General features: G+C 40.5%; 1 protein-coding gene across 2 annotated transcripts in view; it reads right to left on the bottom strand.

Annotated features, from left to right (window-relative positions):
* The window catches only part of Arl5a (ADP ribosylation factor like GTPase 5A), a 28,800-nt gene extending 6,137 nt beyond the window's left edge, over positions 1–22,663 (bottom strand). The window contains exons 1-4 of one of the 2 annotated variants that reach the window (XM_008837953.3): positions 22,373–22,663; positions 12,806–12,866; positions 12,200–12,347; positions 10,125–10,208 (exon numbers count right to left, since the gene is read on the bottom strand). In XM_008837953.3, coding sequence (XP_008836175.1) covers positions 10,125–10,208; positions 12,200–12,347; positions 12,806–12,866; positions 22,373–22,418 — 339 coding nt within the window. In that variant the 5' untranslated portion in view covers positions 22,419–22,663. Of the gene's footprint in view, positions 1–10,124; positions 10,209–12,199; positions 12,348–12,805; positions 12,867–20,753; positions 21,559–22,372 lie in introns of those variants that run through there. The other variant, XM_017799342.2, reaches the window with a different exon arrangement.
* Between the last annotated feature and the right edge of the window lie 3,264 nt (positions 22,664–25,927).

Below are 25,927 nucleotides of genomic sequence, written 5' to 3'. Positions count from 1 at the left end.
AAAGTAAACAGCAGAATCTCCTTAAACAAATACCAGAAGGCTTATATAGGTCCCAGGTTTTTAAGTTGTTTACACCTCCATTTTTGTCATTACAGATTAGGAAAGCAGGTAATACAATCATTATCTCACAAATAAGAAACTAGTAATGATAAAATGAGAAGATCATGAATAGAATTTAAAATAAAAATATCCAGTTAAGTTCATTTAAATCGACTTTTATATGGTAACTCCAGGGAGTCAAACACAGGGCTTGGCCGTTGTTAGGCAAGCACTCTATCACTTAGCTAAGCATTTAGCACTCTTGAATCAGTTTAATATATTGATTTTTTCCAGGGCAACATTCTTTCACCAGGATATTCAAATTCAAAAATGAATTTTACTGAAACCGTTGCTACTAATAAAACAATTACCTATGCCTTGAGGAGGGTTGATAAATACCATCGGAATATAGAAATCTCAGCACTGGGAAGTGCCCCATCACATTTTCACATTTATTCACCAATCAGACACCAGTGACAGCTGCTTACAACATGAAGAAACTTTATCAATTGTAGGTGAGATTGTTCACATCCAAAAATTGATCTTTTCATGTTGAACTTTATATACCAAAATATGTAATCTTTAACATTAACAAAATGAAGTTATCAATGACTATTAAATGATGGAGTCAAGAGAAGAATCTCTTTTTACATTTTATGCTTTATATAACCATAATTTCAAAACAACAGAAATAATGATAAAAAAGAATAAATAAAACGTATCTAGCACCTATGTCAGACTGTAGTTTAATAGATTAAGGACATACATATTCATAACTACCAATAACTATTAATCTAAGCATACATGAATATACTCATTAGTGCAAACATATATGCATATGTAAACTAATACTCCAACAGCTTTATATAGACCATTTTTGTTTGATTTTTAAAAATATATTTATTCCTTACTCCTTAAATTCTCTGCCTTTTTTGAAACAGGGTTTCTCACTGAACCTGGAGCTCACTGATTTGGCTACAATGATTGGCTAGTGTGCCCCAGGAATCTTCATTCCCACCTGCCCAGTGCTGGAATTACAGATGTATGCTGTAATGCTGCATTTGTCTTTTTCACTGAGTACTGGGGATCAAACTCATTCTCCTGGTTACGTGACGAGCACTTGGACAAGTGACTCATCTCCCCAGCCCTGATACTTTAGTGAAACTCTGCTTTATGATCCTAAGTGCTATACTTAACAATTGCTATACGCTTTCAAGTATAAGACTCCACCACACCAAAAAATAAACAAACCTAGATTTTAATGACCATCCTCTAACTGTACCAAAATTTCATTCTTTTTACTTTTTCTGCTTAATTATCTGCTTAATGATACATAAAAATTGTTTATTGCCTTGGCTTCTAACTCTGGAAGAATTTCAAGTGTGTACCACCACGACCATGCAGAACTGAAATACTCTGCTTTAATTAGCAAGCTAGCTACTTCTTTCTGAGAAGTTTGGAGCAGTCTTATTCCCATGTTATTCAAAATCATTTTCCTGTATATATCTCCTTCCCTCTAATCTGAGCAAGCCTTTCACAGCCAGGATTCCACAAGAGAATTAAGTTCCATAGAAAATGATTTCAATGACTACACTGTAAGCCTCCAACAACATATACAGCTAGTATCATCTAAGTAGTAAAAAGAAATTAAATCACTACATAACAATGTAGGGTTTAATTCTCAGTTGAGAACACTATATATATATATATATATATATATTTGTACATAATCACCCTTCAAAATTTCAAATACCAGGACAAGGATACATGAAGGATGCAACTTAATTAGCAAATGAAGCTTTTGTAAAATTCTGCACAACCCTTACCCCCGCAGATGGATACTAGTGAACCTAAAGTTTTGGTGCTGCTTTCTAGTTTCTTCCACTGTGTTGAATGTTATCCTTCTTAGGGATTTTGATGGGCCATTTTGGCATTAATAATATATGTGCTTAAAGCAATAGTCATCAGTAGACACAAACTGATATTCTACATTGTTTTACTCATTAGTTTTGGTGACTCGATTCCAATATGCACATAAGTGTCTTTTTATGCTACTACAGATGATGGAGTTGCCTGAACAGCATGTTAGAAGAGAAAAAGATACTGGTAGATAGCTAACCATTTTGCCTTCACATTTAATTAGTTTTATCCATAGCTCAGTTCAAAGGACTATCTAAAAACAAAAAAGGAAGATATAGATCATAATTTGAACACATATAATAATTATCAAGAATGTAAATATTTTTTGAGCCAGGCATAGGTGGTACACGCCTTTAATACCAGCACTCAGAAGGCAGAGACAGGCAGATCTCTGTAAGATTGAGGCCAGCTGGAGCTACAGGGAGACCCTGTCTCAAAAAAGACCAAAATAAATAAATAAATATTTTTATCTTGTCCTAAATGAAAATGGACTAGTATTGATAGTTGATATGTGGCTGAGTTTAATAAGTATGTGAACTTTCCACAGGATTTAATTTCTAGCCTATCTTTCAGAGGTTTTGATATCTCTTGCTAGCATGTATTGAAGCCTTTTATATAAGCCATGTTTGCTAATGCTGGTATGCTTCAAAACCAAAGCTCTGACATGAATATTTGGCTCAAGTTAGGAAGCATACTATTTTACAATTTATATCCATCACTCTTAGTAATGTAATTTAGAGAAGCCCCTGAACTGAAAACATAAAATGTGTTATTAAAAGGTCTCCAAAGGCTTAGTAAGTAAAGCGCTTGATGTGCCGGCATGAGGACCAGACTTCAGAGTCCCAGAACTCATGTGAAAGTTGGTGGGCATGGTGGGTGGTCCACCTATAATCCCAGCACCCAGGAGGTAGAGACAGGGCTCCTCAAAACAAGATGGATAACCAGACTAGACAAACCAGTGAGTGACCCTGCCTCAACATGTAAGGTGGGAGAACAATCTAAGACGATATTCAACATCAACCTTGGGTCTCCACATATATGTGAACACACACACACACCTGCATGCACACCACACAAACACATGCAATAAAACCCCAGAAATTTCTGAACCCTGTACTTTCTTTGGGGTTCTTAGACAGGGTTTCATATATTCTAGGCTGGTGTCAATAGAGTTCTTGGTTTTATTAAAACAAAAACTAACCAAACAACAACAACAAAAAAACCCTGACAGCACCAAAACCCAGGATTTTACCCATTTTAAATTATCTGGACAAATAGAAAGAGAATCTCTTTTTTTTTTTTTTTTTAATTACTTAAGTTCAAGGCCAAACATATGGTATAATAATAACAGAAAACATTCTGGATTAAAGCTATTTATCAACTTGAATTTTTAAGATATCAAAGTTTAGGGTCAATAATGGTGACCTTTTGTTCATAAGCTATTTTAAATGCTCTCTGCTCTGAAGACTGCAGATATCTGATCTGAAGATCATAAAACACAGATGATACAGATAATCTTAGCTACTTCTGAGGATAAGGCAGGATGATTCTAAATTTAAGGCCAGCCTGGGCAACCTAATGAGACCCTGTTGAAACAAGGAACTTTTTTTTAAAGGTTGGGGTTTAAGCTCAGTAATGGAATGCTTGCCTGTCATGTGTGAGGTCCTGAATTCAATCTCTACTATAATATTTTTTAATCTAAAATGTCTATTCATTTAGTTAAGGAGACAAATAGCCACAAATGAAAGAGACACTGACTTTATCTTCTATAACTAAATACTGTCAAATTGTTTCATGAAGCTTCATTTATGAAGACAATTTTAAGAATTAGAGTCATTAAGAAGAAAATTTTGGATTTTTGTGCTTGGAACTACTTTAGCCATAATTATATTCAATGTTTTATATTTCTTAGAAGTTGAAGCTTTGAGAGGCATTTAAAAACTTTTTGTAGTTTCATATTTTAGGATACATGTAAAGCATCATTATCAACGGCAGTAAGATTTTGTTTCGTAAACAGTATGTATGCAACATCCAACTGACTCCATGGGCCTAGCTTTATTTCCTTTATGCACCTGCAATCTTTCATCCTTCTGGCACTCTCCAGAACCTGCCAACGTGGCTCACTCAAGGTCTGAGCAGCCCGCAAGCTCCCAGCACCAGCCTTTCTCCATCATCCCCCATCAGTCTCCCTTCACTTTACAGCTGGCCTATGTTTTTTTTTCCTCCTTTTTATCTTTCTCTAGAAAAAAGTCTAAATAAGAATACTTGCACCTGTAATAAAAGGCATTAAACTATTTGTTAAGTTCAAATCCTGGCTCTTAAAAAACTGGCAAGTCACGTAAACTTTCTTAACAGATAAGGAAAAATGGCCTGTCTAAGTTAGCTCCCCAGGCAAAAAGACTCAAAGCCTGTGCTCAAACACTGATCCTGCTATATATTGTCCAATTAGTGGAAAATGAAATAGGGAGGCTACCTGGTGAGAAAAAAATAATACAGTCAAGAAACCCCATGCACAACCCTCCACCCCCCACTTTTCTATAAAGTCTGCATAAAACACCACTTTGGAATAAAGTGAATAATGGTAACTGTGTAAGTGAACAATGAATGGTAAGATGTATTCTTTAAACTCCAAGAAGTTTCACATTGCTGCCAGAGTTAGAGCTCAAAATCGGAAAGAATGCATATTGGAAGCTGTGATCATCACAAGGAAAACATGGATCTTTCGTTTACAAAACCACTTTATTAGGTTTCCCAAACTCTTGAGAGTTCCCTTGAAACACCAAAATTCACAAAGCAAATCTCAAAAGAAATCATGTCATTAGTCACACACAACTTTATTATGAAGTATCTCAGTATTCTTATGCCTTACCAAGTTCCACTGAAATAAAAAAATACATACTCTGTTTTGTGACAGTTTCCTCCCAGTTGGAACATTCTGCTCTGGAGGGGAGAAGTAAGGCTCAGGAAGTAAGCAACTCAAGTCAACAAGATACACAAGGCCCCTCTCCAAGCTTATATTAAGCAATAGAGACTTGCAGGAGAAGGGGCTCTCTGACTCCAAGGAGTAGTTTGAAAGTTGCAGAGAGCTCCAGGGATGCAGCTTTCATGAGCAGCCACCTGGGCTAGGATGGACTTTTTGGTGATGGTTTTGTCATCCATGTTCCTATATGTGACCCCTCACCCATACTCCTGTAAGTAAGCCTAATAAATTCACTGGGTGAACTTCGATAGGCTCATTGGTGTCCTATCTTGGCTGAATTAACATTTGTTCACATCATCCCAGAAAAGCCATAACACAATAGGTACCTGAACAGACATATATCAGAACCAAAGATGAGCTTGGAGAAGCAGTTGCATGGTCTTGGTTATGGAAGGCATATAATAGGATGAGCAGTCTTAGGGTAGAACATCTGGTGGGGGAATCCTGACATGGCTGTTCCTCCCCATGTCATGTATGGTGGTGTACCTTCCTGCTACTGTGGCAGCTGCATGGTGTGATGGTTAGCTTTAACTGCCAATTTGACACAACCTAGAATCACCTGGGAAGGCAGTCTCAATGAAGGATTGTCTACATAAGGTTGTCCTGTGGGCATGTGGGCTGGGGTTTGTCTTCATTGATGGATGTGGAAGACCCACTGTGGGCAGCACTCTCTCTATACAGGGCATCCTGAAGTGTGAGGGTGAAATGAAGCTGAGCACGGGCAACGACATGCATTTATTTCCCTCTCTGCTCTTGATTGGGGTGTGATGTGAGCAGCTGTCTCAAGCGCCTGCTGCAGTGATGGACTATAGTCTAGAACTGTGAGCTAAAATAAACCTTCTCTCCCCCTAAGTTGCTTTTTGTCAGGGTACTTTATCACAGCAACAGAAGTGAAGCAAGGACACATGGGTCTTGTGATGGGTAGTAAGATGCTTAAGTAAGGCTGAGCCACAAAGAGGTAGCATGCCCATGGACAGAAAGACAGGGTGGAATGGAATGGTGCACCTCCTTGATGAGTGGGGTACACCATATGAGCATGGGGCCACCCTGAAAATGGTTGGACTAGAGAACATAGCAGTCATGTGGTCACTGTTACAGGTAATAAAGCATGCAAATGAGGCTGAGCTGGCTGGAACTTGCTTGAAGGATGAATTACAATAGGAAAGCAACATGTGAAAGTCTGGATTTTGGAGGACTGAATGGGGAAAAGCCTCCCATCCATGCCACTGTTGCTCTTTTGACGAAACTGATAAGAAGTGATGTGATCTTTTCATGCTACATTAGATTCTGCTGATGTTTCTTTTTTAGTCCCCTCAACCATCCAAGACTTGATTGGGACAGGGGACAGTAGTCTTTCAGAGATCCTGTCTATACTCTGTTACGCTCTGTAAAATGAGTCTATCACACAATGCTTACGCTTATCTTACAGATGTGGAAAAAGAAAAAAAAAACCACACATACACACACACGCACACACACACACAAAAAAACAAAAACAAACAAACAAAAAAACCCCCCAAAACACAGTGAAGACAGCGAGAGTTTAAATGAAGGTACTTTGTGCTGTGGTTTGAATGTGAAATGTCCCCCATGGACTCACATGTCTGAGCACTTGGTACCCAGCTGGTGGCACTGTTTGGGAAGGTGATATAACTTTTAAGAGTACAGCCTCGCTGGAGGATGAGAATTACCAGGGGTAGACCTTGAGACTTTATAACGAAGTTCTACTCCCTGTTGACATTCTGTGCTTCCTGAATTCCTGAATGTGGATGCTATGTGACTAGCCAGCTTTCGGCTCCTGCCATCATGCCTTCCCTGCCTGTGGCCATGACTTCCCCACCATGATGGACCTGTATCCTTCTGGAACTGTAAGCCAAGATAAACCCATCTCTCCCTCAAGTTGCTTTTGCCAAACTATTCTTTTTTTTTTTTTTTGTCTTTTTGAGACAGGGTCTCCCTGTAGCCCCAGCTGTCCTGGAACTCACTATGTAGACCAGGCTGGCCTTGAACTCACAGAGCTCCACCTGCCTCTGCCTCCCAGTGCTGGGATTGAAGGCGTGTGCCACCACGCCCAGCTGCCAAACTATTCTTTATCACAGCCACAGGAAAAGAAACTAAAACACTGTGTGAATTGGAAAGGGCACTCCTGGGAGCCATAAGGATTTGGGGTGAAAATCCCAGTATGAGGGTAGGCTACCTCCCAATAAGTTGTTGTTGGTTGGGCCCTAGGTTTCAGGAATTATAAAGGTTATGGCTATTGTGGGAAAGATCAGGCTGGACACTGGGAAGTATTCAGGAAGCAAGTATTTCATTTAGGCTGCAGCCTGGTCCAGCAGGCTCAAGCCAAAAATCTAGACCCCAAAGGGAAGTAGCACACATCTTTTATACCTTGGGCACTGGGTTACAGTGAGAAGGAAACTTACATATTGACTGGCTATCAGTACAATCTCAAAATTAGGCAAATTATAAATTCAGAAAGAAAACAAATACTAAAAACATCCTGTCTGAAAATCATTGCAGAAGTCTCCATCTGAGAAAAACAGAACTGAGGAATTTTCATCAGGACACAAGGCTAGTGGTTCCAGCTAGCTGTGTTAGTGTTTTAACCATAAACTTGTCAGCTGAAATTTGCCTACAGACACAGAAGGAGAAAGCAAGCATTAAAATTCCTATTTTCCTTAATATTCCATCGGGCTCTATGCTGTGGCCACTGCTATTGGCTGCATGCCAGAACCAGATAAGCCCTTATTGGTGAAGACAATGCATGCTTTGGCTGTAGGATATGGAATTATCAGGCTGGTAATGAACTAGAAGCTCCTTTCCTACTGGCTGGTACCTTGCTAGCTGCCAGGGGAAGAACTGTCATCAATAGTCCTGCTTGGCTATAGATTTTGCATACTATAATACTAACATGCCATGCAGGATGGTCCCACTGGTGCAATAGTAGTATGATTGTTATGGGTACAACCAAATGCCCATTCCACAGGAAGGAAGAAACATCTAGTGCTAAGCCTGAACGGAAACCACTGCTATTGTTTTCTTAAATGGATGTGATGTGGCTAGGTATGGTGGCGCACACCTTTAGTCCCAGCACTCAGGAGGCAGAGGCAGGCAGAGCTCTGTGAGTTCCAGGCCAGCTTGGTCTACAGTGAGTTCCAGGCCAGCTGGTGCTACAGGGGGACCCTGTCTCAAAACAACCAAAGGAAAAAAAAAAAAAAAAAAAAAAAGGATGTGATATGCTTATCAAACTGCCTTTGAAATATTTTTCATAGTCACAGATTATTGCTGCTGTCAGCCTCAAGAGGCCATGGAGGGAAAGTGTTTTGCAACAGTGTCCTGCAGAGACTTACAGCCTACCAAGCTGGCTGTCAGCTATGGCATAGTGACCCAAAACTTAGTGATAGGTGGAGAGAAATAACCAAACATTTCTATCATTCCCTCCAAGGCTCAGGGAACACTGCAGAAGAGGAGGGAGAAAGAATGCAAAAGCCAGAAGAAGTAGAGTGCTGTGCAGCCATTTTCTCCAAATTGAAACATCATTATGGAGGAAGGCTGGTGAAGACTCAAACAAAAGTTACAAGTCTCAGGAAGTTCCTGAAACTTTAAAGGTTCATAAAGTACTATCCCAAGGTCATGTAAGTAGTAAGAACTCGGGGAGAGGAGACTCTCCTGCCTGTCCAGCTGCCTTGTGAGTTGTAATTAAAATATTACATTTTCTATTCCCACCTATAATAAATGGCATTAAAGGCCAGGCGTGGCTCATGCCTTTAATTCTAGCACTTGGGAGGCAGAGGCAGGTGGATCTCTGAGTTCAAGGCCAGCCTAGTCTACATAGTGACTTCTAAGCCAGCTGGGGCTACAGGGAGACTCTGTCTCAAAAAGACCAAAAATAAATAAATAATTTTAAAATGGCATTAAAAATAAACTTATTAGAGTGAATATTATATTCCATAATTTGTATTATTTAAAGATGACTATATTATTCAGTTGTATTTTTAAAATATTTTTTATTTTATGTGTATGAGTGTATTGCTTGCATGTATGTAAGTATACCCATGTCGTGCAATGCCTGTGGAGGTCAGAAAAGGGCACTGGATCTCCTGGAGTTATGGATGGTTGTTAGTTGATGTTATGTGGGTGTTGGGAAATGAAATCAGGTCTTCTGCAAGAACAGTCAGTGCTCTTAACCACTGGGGCATCTCTCTAGCCCCACCCCTTTAAACATATTTTATTTAAAGCTGGGCGTGGTGGCGCACGCCTTTACCCAGCACTCAGGAGGCAGAGGCAGGTGGATCTCTGTGAGTTCAAGGCCAGCCTGGTCTACATAGTGAGTTCCAGGCCAGCTGGGGCTACAGGGAGACCCTGTCTTATTTATTATTTAGTTTTTTGTTGCAGTGCTGGGAATTGAATTCAGACAGACAGACAGACAGACAGACACACACACACAGAGCAGGGCAGTTTGTTAATGAGCTTCATCTACAGCCCTAGTTTAAGTTTTGACTTCTGTGACTAGTAGTATTTTTGAAGAGCTTACATAATAATAAGCTACTGATACAATTTCATTTGGTCAAAGGGACAGTATCAGAGAAACCTAAAAGCAATTACATTTAAATATTAGTCTGAGCTAAGAAAATAATCAAGAACTGCTATGTATGCAGGTGCTTAAAAATATTACTTCTAATGATAATCCTTTGTATGATTAACCTATCCAAAATATAAAATGAAAGCTACTTGCAGAATTCTTTTTACCTAGTGAAAATTCTAAATCAAATTTATCTAGGTTAAATAAAGTAAGCCTACAACTGGCTACACAATCTTTTTCCTAGTTTCTAGACACACTTCAAATCTGGGAAGTATCAAAATCACACAGCAGGCATAACCAACGGGTGAATAATTCTTAAAAAACAACAACAACAACAACAACAACAACAACAACAACCCCCTCCCCCGAGCCATGTGTGGTAGCACATGTCTTTAGTCCCAGCCCTCAAGACAGAGACAGTAGGACATCTGTTCAATGACAGCCTGGTTTACACAGCAAGTTTTAGACCAGCTAGGGCTACACAGTGAGATCCTACGTGCATGCACAAGAGGGGGGCAGGGAACAGAGAGAAGCTGAAATGGCCCCCTTCTCACGAGAAGCTGAGAAGAACAAATGTGACGTCTGATATAAAAGGTGGCTTACCTCGTGAGCTAACATTTTGTAGAGTTCTTCTCTAGTCACAGAAATCCTTTCTCTGTCCGTACTGTCCACAACAACAATTACAAACTAAAATAATTACAAAAAAAATAAATTAGTGGCCACCTAATTTGATATTTGAAAATTCATAAAGTGAATATTTGATTTACATGACACCAATACTAAGACATTAGAATCTACAGTATTTTAAGAACACCAGGGATACATACTATACTTCCTGTAGTCTTGAAAAGAAAACAAAAGAACACAGTGTTAACCCTGTAACCCAACTAGAACACATTTTCAAAATTACTATCTTGACTATTATCCCTGTATCCCTGTATTTTCACTATAAATCAATTAAAAAACATAACAAAACAAAACAAACATGTTATGGTCGTAAGTGTAAGTCGTTTGTGGACAGGTATTACTAATATCCTTTGAAAACATAAAGGCTATATGCGGACAGACTATTACCAATATCATATGAAGATCTAAAAGGAGATGTGTACAGGATTAATGTGGCAGCTAAATCACTTTTAAAAATTACTTTCAAGCCAGGTGTGGTGGTGCACGTCTTTAATTCTAGCACTCAGGAGGCAGAGACAGGCAGATGTGTGAGTTCAAGGCCAGCCTGGTCTACACAGCAAGTTTCAGACCAGCTACATGGGCGGTCCACCACACTGTCCTTCAGCTCCAAGACGAGGACAGGAGCAAATGTAAGGTTAATATATTGAGGATGCCCAAGTTATCTATTATTAAAATGCACCTTTTTTTTTTTTAACAAGATACTAATTTCCAAATACACCAGCATAATTTTCAATCTTTTCTGTTCCTCAGTTTTCATCAACTCTAAGATTTCGTTTGATGGCTTACTGACAGGAGACTTTATTACTATAATGTGCATTCTATTGCAAGGTATTTTAATATACCAAGATGTTGATGTAATTCAATACCTGTAGTGTTTTGTGTGTGTGTGTGTGTGTACTATTACACCTTTATAGCCATACATATCTTTCTTTCTCTAAAAAATATTGCTAAATGCTAATGGAGTGTAGGGGGCCAGGCCACTAGAGACATTTAATAGGTTATTAGTGACTTAATCATCAGCTTATATGTTTATAGACTATTTCTTAAAATTTAGTTTTTTATTTTTATTTTATATGTATGAGTGTTTTGCCTGCATGTATGTAAGTACACTGTGTGCATGCAAGGCCAGAAGATGGCACTGAATCCTCTGGAACTGGAATTATGGACAGTTAGCTGCCATGTGGGTGCTGGGAGCCAAACTCCAGTCCTCTGCAAGAGCAGTCAGTGCTCTTAGCCACTGAACCATCTCTCTAGCTCCATTTAGAAAATTCTTAAGGCTTTATAATCCATACTACAAAAACAATTGGCATAATTTTCTCTTGGAAAGTAACGTGTAAATAAAACCATTTGATTGGGGCTGGAGAGATGGCTTAGTGGTTAAGAAGACTGGCTGTCCTTGCAGAAGACCCAGGTTCAAATCCTAGGACCCACATGGCAGCTAACAACTGTCCGTAACTCCAGTTCCAGGGAATCTGACAGTCTCTTCTGTCTTCCCTGGCATTGCACGACACGGGTGCACTTACATATATGCAAGCAATACACACATACACATAAAATAAAAATAAATTTTAAAAAATTTTAAAAAATACAATTATGTCTCAAATGCTTTATAATCAAGTACATCTGCATTACATAAAAGAAATGCACAGTAAGACTGGCTAAAATTTAAACCACAGCCCTTTCCCTTAGGATTTCTCCCACTTAGCCAAATATAAATCACAAGAAAGAAACAGAGAAATTATGAGATGGAAACCATTATAAAAGAAAATACCTGGGACAAGTTCAAGGCTCACACAATCTGATCAATCAACCACTAATTCAGTGATGGATATACAGATAAGGATCTTGAAATGAGGATGAAAGACTCTACTAAACTTACACTCTATAAATCAAAATAGTGTCATGTTGTAAAGGATTATAACCATTCAAATCTAAATGCTTCTCAAGGACTCAGAATGTTCAAGAAGTTTCAGTATATGAAGAAACATTACCTCTGTGTTAGTATAGTAAGTATTCCAGGAAGAGCGAAGAGATTCTTGGCCACCAATATCCCACATTAGGAAGCGTGTATTATTAATCACTATCTCCTCCACATTACTTCCTATTGTAGGGGATGTATGTACAACTTCATTCATTGAACTGCAGGGGAAAAGTTCATATAATTAGTACGGAAACTGGTTCATTCAAATAATTCTTAAATCAAGGGACAAAACAACAAACCATCCTTTTTATTTTATGCCCAAATATCCTTTTTCCACTAGGTTATACAAAAGAGTTGGCTGAGGACAGAAACAGAACTAACTAGATAATGCTTAAGAATATTACAGATCATTTCAGGAAACTATAGAAACATATACTTTTCCTGTTTCCTAAAAACAAAAGCAGCTCAATGAAAATAATGAGCATGGCTCAATGTCGTCTAAATTTCAAGCTCACCACAGTTAGTTAGTTAAATCTGGCTCCTGGTTTACATCAATCTTCTCACAGAGTAACTTTGCATCCATACAATTTTTCATTACTTTCACTGATCAAATACCAAAGAAGCATAAAAAGTAACTAGAAATACAAAATAAAATCGTAAAATCATTAATACTTACAACTGGTAAAGAATGGTAGTTTTCCCTGCATTATCCAACCCAACAATGATAACTTTGTGCTCTGAAATAAAGAAACCAAAATTGACTTACTATAGACACACACAGAAACATTCCCCTATTTCATTTTTCTTTCTTTCTATAGTATAATTTAGTGCATGGCAGTTTTTAACCTTCTTAGACCTCAAGAGAATACTCCAGCAAGCATCAGAAGTGTGTTCTTGGGTTCCATTGCCCTCCCTTGCCCTCCCTCTACACAGTAGAGATGTCTCACCTTCTAACAGCCTCTTTAGGCAGCCAGAAGCACTATATTCTTTTTAGGCCTATGAATCTACTCTCAGCAAGTGGGCCCAAGTGTAATCACAACAATCTACAAAGGACTTAAGATACTGTCACTGAAGTTCTGTGGAATTTTAGGCATCCATATGTGCAATGAGGATAAAGGGAAAAAATAGTCTTTTCCATTGTTAACTGTAAATGATGTAAGTATATTTAAATCACAGAGCTGTTACAACAATCTAAGGACCTACAACTATGATGGCAGGGACTTCTGTGGCACCATACTTCCTCAGTTTTCTTCCTGAGTCTCTAGTCTTGTTTTTCTTCTTTTCCTTTCTTTTCTCTTTCAAGTGATTCCTCTTCCTTTAAGTACATGCTCCCCAGGATGCCTTCTTGCACCCACTTTCACATACTAGCAAGGCACCTTAGGCTTCATAAAAACAAATCCCAAGGGGCTGGAGAGATGGCTCAGGAGTTAGGAGCACTGACTGCTCTTGCCGAGGACCTGGGTTCAACTGCCAGCACCCACATGGTGGCTAACAACTGTCCATAACTCCAATTCCAGGGGATCCAACACCCTCTTCTGGCCTCCATGGCCATTGCATGACACAGGTATACTTACATACATGCAGGTAATAGTCATACACATAAAAAAAAAATAAATAAAACAAAGTTCCAAAAAGACAACAGTGTGGAGGCAGTTAGTCTTCAAAGATGGTCTCTGGATAGTCATACCCTTGAATATGCTCTTTGTGACTCTGAGCTGACCCGGGACTCACTCTTAACTCACAGAATGCAGAAGGAAAGGTGTGAGACCATGGGTCACCAGGAAACCTTGCGGCAGATGAGCAGACACTCCAACAAATGCAAGCCTGCTGTGCAGTTGAGTGAGTAGACCAGGCTGATGGGGGAGTGTAACAGTGTAGTGAGAGTCTATGTGCTGCTCACTCTTTCAGCGATTCCAGCTGGGGCTAGACACATGCATCAAGAAGCCACCTTGAATATGCAGCTTGGACAAAGCATTAGATACTTCCAGCTGCCATCTGATTACAATAGACGTTCTCAAGGTAGAGCTTTCTAATTGAGGTCAGTGATTGTACAAAACATGAAAAGTAATATTAAACTGCTGTTTTCAGTCACAAAACTAAGGAGTAGTTTTTTGTTGTTGTTGTTTTTTTAATAAAGCAATAAGGAATAGGCCCACTGTAGAAAGGTTCATGGAATTATGCAACTTTGTTTTCTTTGACCCATTTATTTTTTAAATTATCACAATAATTAACACCTACTAGTTACACATATCAATGGGCCTCACTGGAAGACAGTTTCTTTATTATAAAACCCAGGAAATACCACCTATCCTTCAGGATCGTGTAACAATTTAGGGAGCACATAGCAGTACCAGCCTCAAGAGACAAATCTTACTGTGTTCCCAAACTCCTCCTAAATTCTATAATCTATCTAAAAGGATAAATACATCGCCATGCCCCATATCCAAAATCTAATATTCAAACCTGTTTCTAATTCTGTCTTAACTAATTTGCTTAATGGTATTATCATTATTTCTGATGCTCTAGAAATTTGTTGAGTCTTGCCTTGAACTCCAAAATCCCATTATCAAGTTGTATTGATTCCATCTCAAAACTACAGTCTTAACCTGCCTCCTCCCTTGAACTGTTCTCTGTGGCTTATTTTGAAACCTTTCCAAAGTGGTCTATCTCTACATTGTTTCCAAAGTAATTTTTTGCACTATAATGATGGCTATGCCATTCTTACTTCGGTTATGATTCGCCAGTTTTGAAAGGCTGTCCAAGGTCTAAGCCTGGCAAGTGAAGACAGTCACACTCCCAGCTCATCAGCTACCTAAGCATCCATTCAAACTCTGCCCCTCCTGGAAAACACACACATAGCAAGTATTTGACTTCTATTCTGGATTCTCCTTATCCTGAGATAATCCTCCATAATTCTTCCCTTAAAGAACTTCTAATCTTTCTTTTAAGCAAAAAAAATTTTATTATTTTTATGTTACGTGTATGAGTGTACTGCCTGCATGTATGTTAGTATATCTGTGTTGTACAATGGCCGTGAAGGCCAGAACATGGCATCAGATCTTCTGGAACTGTAGTTACAGATGGTTGTTAACCACCATGTGGGTGTTGGGATTCAAACCCGGGTCTTCTGCAAGAACAGTCAGAGCTCTTAACCACTGAGTCATCTCCCTAGCCCCCTTCTAATCTTTTATGGTCTAGTTTTCCATTCTTTTCTACAATTCCTCTAACATAGCACTTAATTATTTATATGTGTATAAATCTTAGCTTAATGAGGTACCCTTCAAATGTACAGAATATATTCTTTGTAATCCTGGTGACTATAATTCTTCCTGGCACAAGGTAGGTACTTAATGTTAATTAATATTCCACTCATTCTATAAACAATAAATGTTGAGGAGTCTACCTTTGAGTAAGGAGATCTTAATAACTGAGTTTTTTCACAAATCGTTATCATTTACCACAGAGGGGAACCCTAAGGCTACTCCTGTTGCTTAAAAAAAAAAAAGAAAGGAAGCCAAGTAATAGAGAAATTTAGCTCAATCCATTTTATTCGGTCACCCATAGGCAGCTGAGAACCACTATAGTCCTCAAGCAACATGACAACCATCCTCATACAGATTTTCAGTCTCATTTAAAGATCTCAGGCCCACAGGCTTTCCTGTTAAGAGATGCCTAGGGCAATGGAACTGAGAACTGATACTGTCTGAAGGTGAAGGGTTAATATGTGCTTGGCATGCTACAGGAAAGTCAAGAGGCATCACCAGGTGACATTCCTCTGGGAATTTAGGGCTCCCAAGTCCACAAACTCAATGCCGCTACTACTCTAGAGTAGACAAACTCAGAGAAAGCAACACCAAAAAGAGTATTATATAAGAATGCCAACTCGTACCACAAAGACATGCTTAAAGCTTCCTGACAAGCGGAGGGCAGTGGCTCATGGCTGTGATCCAGCTACTTGGGAGGCTGACACAGGAAGATCACAAGTTCTAGGTGGGCCTAGATGATACAGTAAGATGCCATCTCAAAACAAAACAAACTCAAACTGGCTGACAAGTACAGTTTCCCTCACCTTGGCCTAAAACCTACACACCAGTTAACAGTTCTCTCCCAGAGATTGTGGACTTCAGTTTTTTTTTTAAGTTACTTTTCTATTTTTTTACATTTTTATAATAAAGCACTAATGACCAATCAATTCTGAGAAAAAGTATATATTATAGCTGAATTGCAGTAAGAATTGTGTGGAGCATAGAATTCCAACCAAAAGAGTTGACCAGGCTGTGCTGACCACAATTGGCACTTTACAGTGGGGCCACACCTCATGGGGCCAGATAACTGAGTCAGAGCTAGGCACCTTTCTTCCAGGGAAGGTTTTAAATTGCACAACTCCGCCTTTCTAAGAATACTTTTTTTCTTGTCAAAAATTTAAACATGTCCCTTTTGATGACATGTTTTCTCTAGTTCTATTAGTATAATCACCTACAAAGATATTAATACAAACAAAAAATTTTCTACTTGAATACTGATTTTAAATTGAGAGTCTTCTGCAACTATCAGCTTAGTTCTAACTTCTAGGAATACATTTTGCAATGCCCCCAGGATCAGTTTCCTAACTTGCATACAGAAATTCAAACAAGCTGGTTTACTTGGTACCCTGACCTTTCCTTTGATAAGGTCTATGTAGCCTCAGCTGGTCTGGAATTTACTATATTAACCAGGCTGGCCTGGAGCTCACAGAGATCTGCCTGCCTTGGTCTCCTGGGTGCTGAGATTAAAGGTGTGTGCCCCCACATCTAGTTTGGACTTTGTATCTAATATTGCTAACATTGTGAAGACTACCTTACTCTTCTACCTAAGTTTACAAATTCAACTAATTTCCATGTCACCATTTTGCTGGTTAGTTTTTGTCAACTTGACACATACTAGAGATACCTGGGAAGAGGGAACCTCAAGTGAGGAATTTCCCCCATCAGATAGGCCTGTGGGCTTGTCTGTGGGGCATTTTCTTGATTGTTGTTTCTTGATGTAATGGTGGGCAGTGCTATACGGAGGCAAGTGGGCTTGGGCTCTATAGGAAATGAAGCTGAGCAAGCCAGGGGAAACATGCCAGTAAGTGGCATTCCTCCAGAGTCTGCTTCAGCTCCTGCCTCCAGGTTCCTGCCTTGAGTTCCTGCCCTGACTTCTTTCAATGACAGATTGTCACTTGGAAGTATAAGATACAATAAACCTTTTCCTCCCCAAGTTGTTTTTGGTCAGTGTTTTATCATGGCAAGAGAAAGCTAACTAGAACAACTATCAAATACATAAATATGCAAACAGAACCCCCCAACTCAATTCCTAAAGTCACCAAGGGAATGTAAGCTGTGCTGGATAGCTTTAGTGTCAACTTGACACACCTGGGTTGAGGGAGCCTCAATTGGGGAATTGCCTCTATTGGACTGGCCTGTGGCCATGTCTGAGGGGCATCTTCAGTATAAGATACAATAAACCCTTTCCTCCCCAAGTAATGTGGGAGGGCCCAGCCTACTGTGGGTGGTGCCACCCATGGGCAGGTGGGCCTGGGTTGCATAAGAAAACAGGCTGAGCAGGGGCCAGGGGAGCAAGCCAGTAAGCAGCATTTCTCCATGGCCTGTTCTCCAGCTCCTGCTTCCAGGTTCCTGCCCTGAGTTCCTACTTTGGGCTCCCTGATGAACTGTGACCTGGGAGATGTAAGCTGAATAAACCCCTTTCCTCCCCAAGTTGGTAGTGGTCAGAGTATTTTGTCACAGCAATGAAGAACAAACTAGGACATAAGCTAATATATAAGGTTTTTTAAAAATGCTTAATTCTTCAAAAAGATAAGGAAAGAAACTCAAATCAAGTGTGTTTAGAACTTAAAAAATCTCCAAGGAACCCCAGGCTCTGCATAGATCTCAGAGATCTCTTTGGAAGTCCATTCTAAGGAAGAATCTGTAATCCAGAGGCTCTTCCCCCACTCACTTGGCCTCCCATCTACAAGCCACTTTCACTTCTAACTTTATTTACAATAAAGCACCACCCACTATTTTAGTAGCTTCCCGAACAAATCTAAGATATGACATATTAGTCATAATGTGAACCATAAAATTAACACATAGATGTATAAATGGCTCAAAGACAGAGGTGGCCACTCAATGGTCACAAACTAGCTTATTCCCAATGATAGGATTTAAATCATCTTCCTATTATGCCCTCTCACCGCTTGGTCTTTCATTACCAAGATGGAAGAGATTCTATATAGCAGAACATAATCTGTAGCCAGCAAGTGCTATGAATTTATAAATGCTACAATATGCTTAGAGACAGACACTCCACAGCACCTACAATATAGCATGCACATTAAGAAATAATGCTACTGAGGATGAATGTTAATAAATCCTGTCATTCCAGTTCTAGGACAGGTGAATCATCACATGTTTACTGCTTCATAGGACTTTTCTCGTAGAGCACTTTTCTCGAGTACTCCTCCATTTTGAGGAAAGCCCAAACATCGGCATGCTGTTAAATTTTGCTGGGATCCTGGGTTATCATCGTTTGGGCTTTCATTTACCAATCAATACTATTTTGCCATAAAAAATGCTTCTTGTTTTTTGTTTTCCTTTCTCCTTTGACACACACAGGCAGCCTACTAGTTCCATTTGTTACCTGTTTCTAAGTTTATATCCCCTCAACTACCACTCCATAAATTTAAGCAAGAAAAAAATAAAAAAAAAATAACTGTCATGTAGAGACCTTCTATCTCTGTGAATCATACAAAGTTAGAAAACACAAATAGCAATCATCACTTGCCCTTATTGATTCTAGGATCCGTAAGTGTCTCAATTCTGCCTATGCCCCAGGATAACTTGAATGTGGCCCAGCATAAAATCATAAACTTAAAATATTATGAGAGTTATTTTTGTCTTTGTGAGTCGATTGTGCAGTTCTTAGTGTGAACTTTGTAGATTACAACACTGTGCTGTAATGTCAAATGGCTCGATAGGCCTACTAGAGCAAAGGATCCATGTGCCATGTCACTACTGCTCTCGGTCAGTGCAGAGCCTGAAATAAAGCATGTGCTTAATAAGTATCTTTCAGTGAACAAAGACATTAGGCCTGGAAGATGATAAGGGCTAGGAAGGAGTTATCTGATCAAGCCATTCTACTAAAACTTCAATTTTCAGAACTAAAAAGCATCATCAATTTAAAAAAAAACTTTGAAAATGAACTTGCTATGTATAGCAACAGTAATGAAACTTTGAGAGAAAAGACTGGCTACTAAGAAGTTGCTGGGAGAAAAAAAGGTTATACATGGCAAAACCAGAGACCCATCAGGAGATGGAAAATACAATAAAATGAAAAAGGGGAAAGGTGCTTGTGGTATAAACAGGGCCTGTCCTAGGAGCAGATGTAGCCAAAAAAAAAAAAAAAAAAAAAAAAAATCCCTCTAGTGCTGTCTACAACAAAGTTCAGCTCTGTGCCAACTTCCCACAGAGAACCAGAAAGGGTTCATCTGGAGCTAGAGACAGCATCCTGACAGGGTACAGCCTACTCCTTGGCTACTCACCTTCCTTACATATTCTTCTGCATGTCTGAACTCCCTTGAAAAAAGAACAAACAACAAAAACAGAAGCAGAGACGACTTCCTCAGCACCAGCACCAGATCTCTGCAGCACAGCTCTGCCATCACTCATTCATAACGTGTGATTCCCTTTCTAAGAACCAAGGAGAAGGTGATGGCCAGGGAACTCCCACAGCCTCTTTTATAGTGCACACCAGCATTAGTCAGTTCCAATCTATTTGATTTGCTATCCTATAAAGGGGTGTGTGTGTGTGTGTGTGTGTGTGTGTGTGTGTGTGTGAGAGAGAGAGAGAGAGAGAGAGAGAATATATGAAACGAGGCCCCTTTCTTTTTTCCAGGGAAATAAGGACTTACAGGACTGTTGAAATATTTTTGAGACAGAGTCTCATGTAGCCTAGGCTGGCTTGAACTGCTGCCCCCCCCCCACCGCCCCAAATTATTTTTATGATATAAATGACAACATCTGGAGTGAAGTTTGTGCTCTACTCAATCTAAGGATAACCTAAAAGTAAGCTCTAGTTTGAGCACTATGCAATTAGCTTTTTCACTGTGCATTAAATTTAAACTTTAACTGGAAAGGTGCTCTGAAGGGGTTTCAAAAGAGCAGAGATCTGGCCCAGTTTCATCCGCACTAACAAATCCTACAATTCCCCCAAAGCATCTTTCCAGGAGTTTCTGTGAAAATGACCGGAATCTCTTGTGAAATAAAAAATCTTAGACATACCTGACTTATATGTCCAATTTAACAAGGAGCCAAAAAGACCAACAAATATCTAGAATTAGACTAAATAGTAACTATTTTGAAGTTACTCTGCTGATAAAACACCATTTAATAAGAGAAATCATTTAATTTCACATCCCCAAAATAAGTTTCAATAGTTCTTGTAAGTCATTTATTTCTCTGAAAAAGAAACCGAGGCTTGAGTTGGTCACACAGCTGTGGTAAAATCACATTTTCACAATCTGACTGGTAATTTTCCAGAATGTAACTTTATTAATTCCTCTGTTAATTTCCAAACACCAAAGTAAGTGTCCAGACAAAACTTACCACAAAATGCTGGTTGTCCAAGCACTACTATAAAAGATCTGTAGTGAGATAATGCACATCCTTGTTACTCCTGGCAATCTGCTGTTGGCAAAGTTCTAATTCATTAACTTACAGAAACAATTTTCATCACTGACTTAAAGTAGATAGCGAAGGCAGTAACAGAGTTCAGTTAATGAGCAAAGCCTTTTTAGACTTCAGAGCAGAAGAAACAGTAGCTTGGCTAAATTCAAAATTATGAAGGCAGAACAAGAATAGACCTTATCTAATAAGCAGCACCGGCTTTACAGCAATGCAACCTTTAGTACTTAAAACCTAGAGATTACATTTTCAAAATCTATAAGCCCCACAAATTCCTAGTCTAGATCCACAGAAGTTCCCAGACACACAGCTGATCAAATGCAGTGATGATTGGAACGGCTTTTCTCCACTTTATAAAATATCACCTTCCACTCCATTTAGGGTCAGTCAGTGATCTAAACTGCTATCTTTAATTAAAAAGGCAAAAAGTAAACCAGGCATGCTGCTGCATGCCTTTAATCCCAGCACTTGGGAGGCAGATGCAGGCGGATCTGAGATCCAGGCCAGCCTGGTATGCAGAGTTCCAGGCCAGGTGAGGCAGGGTAACAACCAAAAGGAAACCCACTGGGAATTACTAGGCTCAGTCTCTACAACAGTTCTATCACGGAGGAGGGGGAAGCAGGTAGTGGCTCTAAAAACAGGCACCACCGTTCATTAAGTTTTAATTGGGAAACGTGGGGATGTGACAACACTGCCAGCTCGCACAAAAAAAAATTAACTGGACAGAAGGAATGACAAATTGCAACTTGGGCTTTAAAAAAAAAAAAAAAAACCCACTACATTCCGTCTCGGTAACTATGTAGTTCTGCGAAATTGTATTCTTTCTCCAATTTTACTCGCTCATTTTGTAATACATTTCCATCAATTCCCTATGCATTCCACGGCAATGCCTGGGTTTAGATGAACTTAAACAGTAACTTCCCAGTTACCTAATGCTAACAAATGTCTAACATAGTATGTTTTGGAAAGCTTTCAGTGAAACGCTTTAATTAGCGCCCCGTCCCACGACCACTCCAATAACTCAAGCAGGAAAGTGACCTTAAGCTTGACCTTTACCACAGATTAAAAACCTGGCAAACCAGCGAAATCTATCACTACTCGGGAGGCGTGAGTCTCCGCGCCCCTCCCCCAAAGTGGGCTGAGCGCGGAACTCAGCCTGGGAAGTCCGCAGCGCCTCGCACCACCCCGGCGCGACCACTTCCCTTTTTCCGTATTCTGCAGCCCGGCTTGCTCAGGGGCGGGGGAGGGCCAGAACCTCCGACCTCCGTCCCAGACCTCAGCGTTTCTCCGCGGCGTCCAAACCCAACTGCTGGCAGGCGAAAGGGTTCAAAGAGCGGCCGGGCCTGCCACCTGGACACCCGGGATGTGGGCCAAGCCGTCTCTCGGGCTCGGGATGCAATCCGAGTAATGGGTGTATGCGGGCCGGACTTCTCGGGCGCTCCGGAAGACAAAGGCGGCGGGCCGGGCTCCCCCCGCAGCCGTGGCCACCCCGCGCCGCCCACGCTCTGGACGCGCCCGTGACCCTGCGGCCGGGCCCTCACCCTGGTGATTGAACAGTCTCCAGATCCTGGTGAAGAGAATTCCCATCCTCGGGCAGCGGACCCGTCCAGCCGCCCGGGCTCAGGCCGAGGGGCAGAAGGACGCGCCGGGGCCTCTGCCGCCGCTCCCGCGCCGTCCAGCCTCCCGCTTCCTGGGAACCGCAGGGAGGCCACAGTCCAGGCGGTCCCGCCGCGCGCCAGGCCCCGCCGCTGCCGCCGCGGCACCCGCCTGCCTCGCGGACATCGCCGCCGCGTTGTCTGCGAGGAACCTCGTCGGCCACCGTCCTCCCCCTGCTCCACTCCCGCGGCCGCGACGACCAAGGGGGCGGGAACAGGGCGGTGCAAGGGGAGTGCGCAGGCGCGGCCGGGGCGGGCCGGGTGGCCTCTGAGGCTCAGGTTGGTGCAGGAGGCTGTCCCGGACTCTACCGTCCTGGGTGCTGCGGGAGTGGCTGGGAGCAGGTGCATCCGGTGGAAGTTTTAGGTTGTCCCTGAACAGCACCCTTAAAGGCCAATGTAAATAGGAAACTATGCCCACCTCCAACCTCACACACTTCCAAAAGTCCTTGACTCGGTGTTCCAAGACCTGCCGTTGGGGTAAGTTTTACATCTCCTTTGAGCCTGTTACCCTATGGCACCCAGTTGAGGTCAGTGTTCTCACTTCACAGTTTGTCTTCTTACTACTGTCTTTGCACCTCAGTGCTCTTTACTCTCCAGTCTCCCTCCACTCTCTGGTCAGTCTTGCCCAGGACAGTTGCAATCAAGTCACTCTATTTAAAAACCTTGAGTGGTCTCAAAAGCCATCCGAGCAGGAGAGTCCAAACACTGTGGTCAGACACTTGTTCACAAATGGCTTTTCCTCTCATTCCAAGAGTCACCTTCCCGTGAAACAGATGGGCAAGTGCACTCTCTTTGTCTTCTTGTCTGCAGTTTGAGCAGCTATGGCTCACACTATGCAGATGTCCCCCCACTGTGGGAGATAGGGTTGAAAACAAATACAAGCGAAGCACTGGGTACCTTGATATGTGTTCTCCGAGTTTTCTGTTTGTTGATTTTGTTTGGTTCATTTTAGCTGAGCAGGTTACATCTCTAGGGTGATCTCTGTCTGAGGTCTTTCTTGATTTAGGTCCCCTGGAGACTGTGGTAGCCCTGACTCTTGTAAGAAGCTGGAGGTGGCTAAGTGAAATGAGGGTTGTTTACTTCTTTCTTCCACGAAAATAAACACAGCAGAAACAGCTTCATCGCTTTTTCTCTTCCTTAACTTTGGCTTAAAAGGGGAAGAAAGAAAGAAAAGAAAAGATGGACTTGGGAAAAAGTGGGACAGGCTCTTCCAGGTGCTCCCTGGTCCACAACAGCAAGTTCCTTTCCAAACCTGACTCCTCCTAACTGCATACTATCTCAATGTGTGAAATGGAAATTTCTTTGGCTTCTTTTGGGGGCATATGTTAAAATACCAAACTTTAGAGGAGACATGCAGAAAAGAAAATCATTACACTATTAAGCATAGTTATGGAGTATTACACCTGAATTTACTTAATAGTCTGTAAGCTGTTTAGAAAAAGTGTTTGCATAACCAATTTACATGAACTCTTTAATATTTCCATTCTTAAATAATGTAGGCAATGCTTTGGCAATTGTTAAGACATTCTGCAAACTCCCACACATCTTTGGTAACTTATTAAATGCATGCCAGACCCATATTCATTTGTGAAGTTAGGGCTTTGTGTTTTACAACTACTATATTAAGGAAGTGGTCTTAGACTATTTTTTAAGTGTCTCTCACAAAAACAGAGGAGGAATGAATTTGCCCAATACAATCTTGACTGACTTTATGGTCATAGATACTTGGAGCTACTATAGATGTAGTTTCGAGTCTTTGACGAGGGATGACAAGCTATTTGTGAAAATGGTCCTTCTGAGACCTTTGAAAGACTATCAATTATAGTCAAGTGCAAAATGTCATCAGACTTCTGCTTCAAGGCCTGAGGGCATAGATAATCTATATTTACCTTTCTGCTATCAACAAGTAGAACACTGGGTGCAACACAAGAAACAGTTGTTTGCAGATACTGGAAAACATATAGTTTTGGACTGTGATCCCTGAGGAAAGAGAAACAAACTGTGCGTTATACTATTGCTAGTCTTTCTGCCTTAATAGAAACAATTTCCAGCCAGCTCTAAAGGGAGTAGAAGGCCAAATAAGAGGACAGTCTCTTACCATAAAGTTACAGCTCTGCTTTCATGGTCAGGGAGACTAGAATTGAGGAAACAGAGTCACTGAGAGAAGGAAGACAGAAAAAACTTGAGAAATTAGACCAGGAGGCCATCGTGTCTTTGCAGATGAATCTGTACCTGTGCAGGATGAAACTGGCTAATAACCATCTCTAGGAGGAAAATATAGCAGCATTGTTACAGAATAATTCCCAGATAATTTCTAGGGTCAGGCGTCATTAATATAAAGGGGCAGGGATCATTTGAGATCCCTTCAGTCAGAGAGAATGCAATCACATGTAGGACATTCAGCCTTAACTTTAGAAAAGAAATTAGCCAAGGAAGATGCCCTGGTTGAGACCAGTCTTTAAAAAGCCTGTGAATAAACTTTGGACAAGTGAGCAACTGCCTGTGGAAACAAGTTTGATATTCTACAAAGGAATACAAGTTGGGCCCATCAATAATGTAAAATTTGCAATATCATCAATACAAATTTATTGGACATGAAAGGAAACAAGGAAATGAGATAGTAGCCGATAGACAGTCCCTTTCCGGAAACAGACCCAAACACAGGGAAGTTAAGCAATTTTCTCAGCTTGTAGTTGGTTATTGCTGATCTAGACTTTGAATCCAGGCAGTGGTTAGAGTCCACTGTTTAACCAGTATGCTGACCTGCGTGCTACATGAAAAAATAATTTTTTCCTTTCCATAGTTTAGTGGAAATGTGCTAATGAAAGGATAAAGTGGTTTCAGGCATATCCATGTAATGTAGTTAATAGTGTGGAACTATTATTTTCCACTTGGGAGTTTCAGACTGCTGACTGAAATACTTTGATAGTAAGGGTGGTCTTATGTAATACTGCTCCAATAACTGAAATATTATTCATATAGTCAACACTGTATTTGCACATTGCTTTGGGTACTTTATTACTTAGCTTAAAAGCATTTAATTATGTATTTTTAAATAAAATATTTCAGAGAGGTTACAGTGAGCTTTGGTTTCCTTGATTGTAATTGGGTCTAATAGTCTATGCTTTGTCTGTTTTTTCAGGCAGGGGTCAGATATATTAAATGTGACAATGTTTTTGGAATAAGTTGGCTATAATAAAGTGATAATGATCAACAAACATCGTGCATATTTCTTTTAAACTTCTTATACAAACAGTGAGAGAAAAGTCAAATATGGACCAATCATGTTATGGATCATAGGCAACTGGCTCTAAGGGAGTGAAACATCAAGCCATAGTCTATATACCAGGCATGAAATTCCGGAGCTGTCATTCTGAAAACTTCTGGCAACTGCTACACGGATTATTTAAAGGTGTCTTGAGCACAGTAAGGTTTATCTAG

This window comes from Nannospalax galili, unplaced genomic scaffold (genome assembly GCF_000622305.1).
Source record: "Nannospalax galili isolate Female #2095 unplaced genomic scaffold, S.galili_v1.0 scaffold499, whole genome shotgun sequence".
NCBI lineage: Eukaryota > Metazoa > Chordata > Mammalia > Rodentia > Spalacidae > Nannospalax > Nannospalax galili.
Note: the sequence above shows the minus strand (reverse complement) of the source record. Positions and strands in the feature narration are given on the sequence as shown.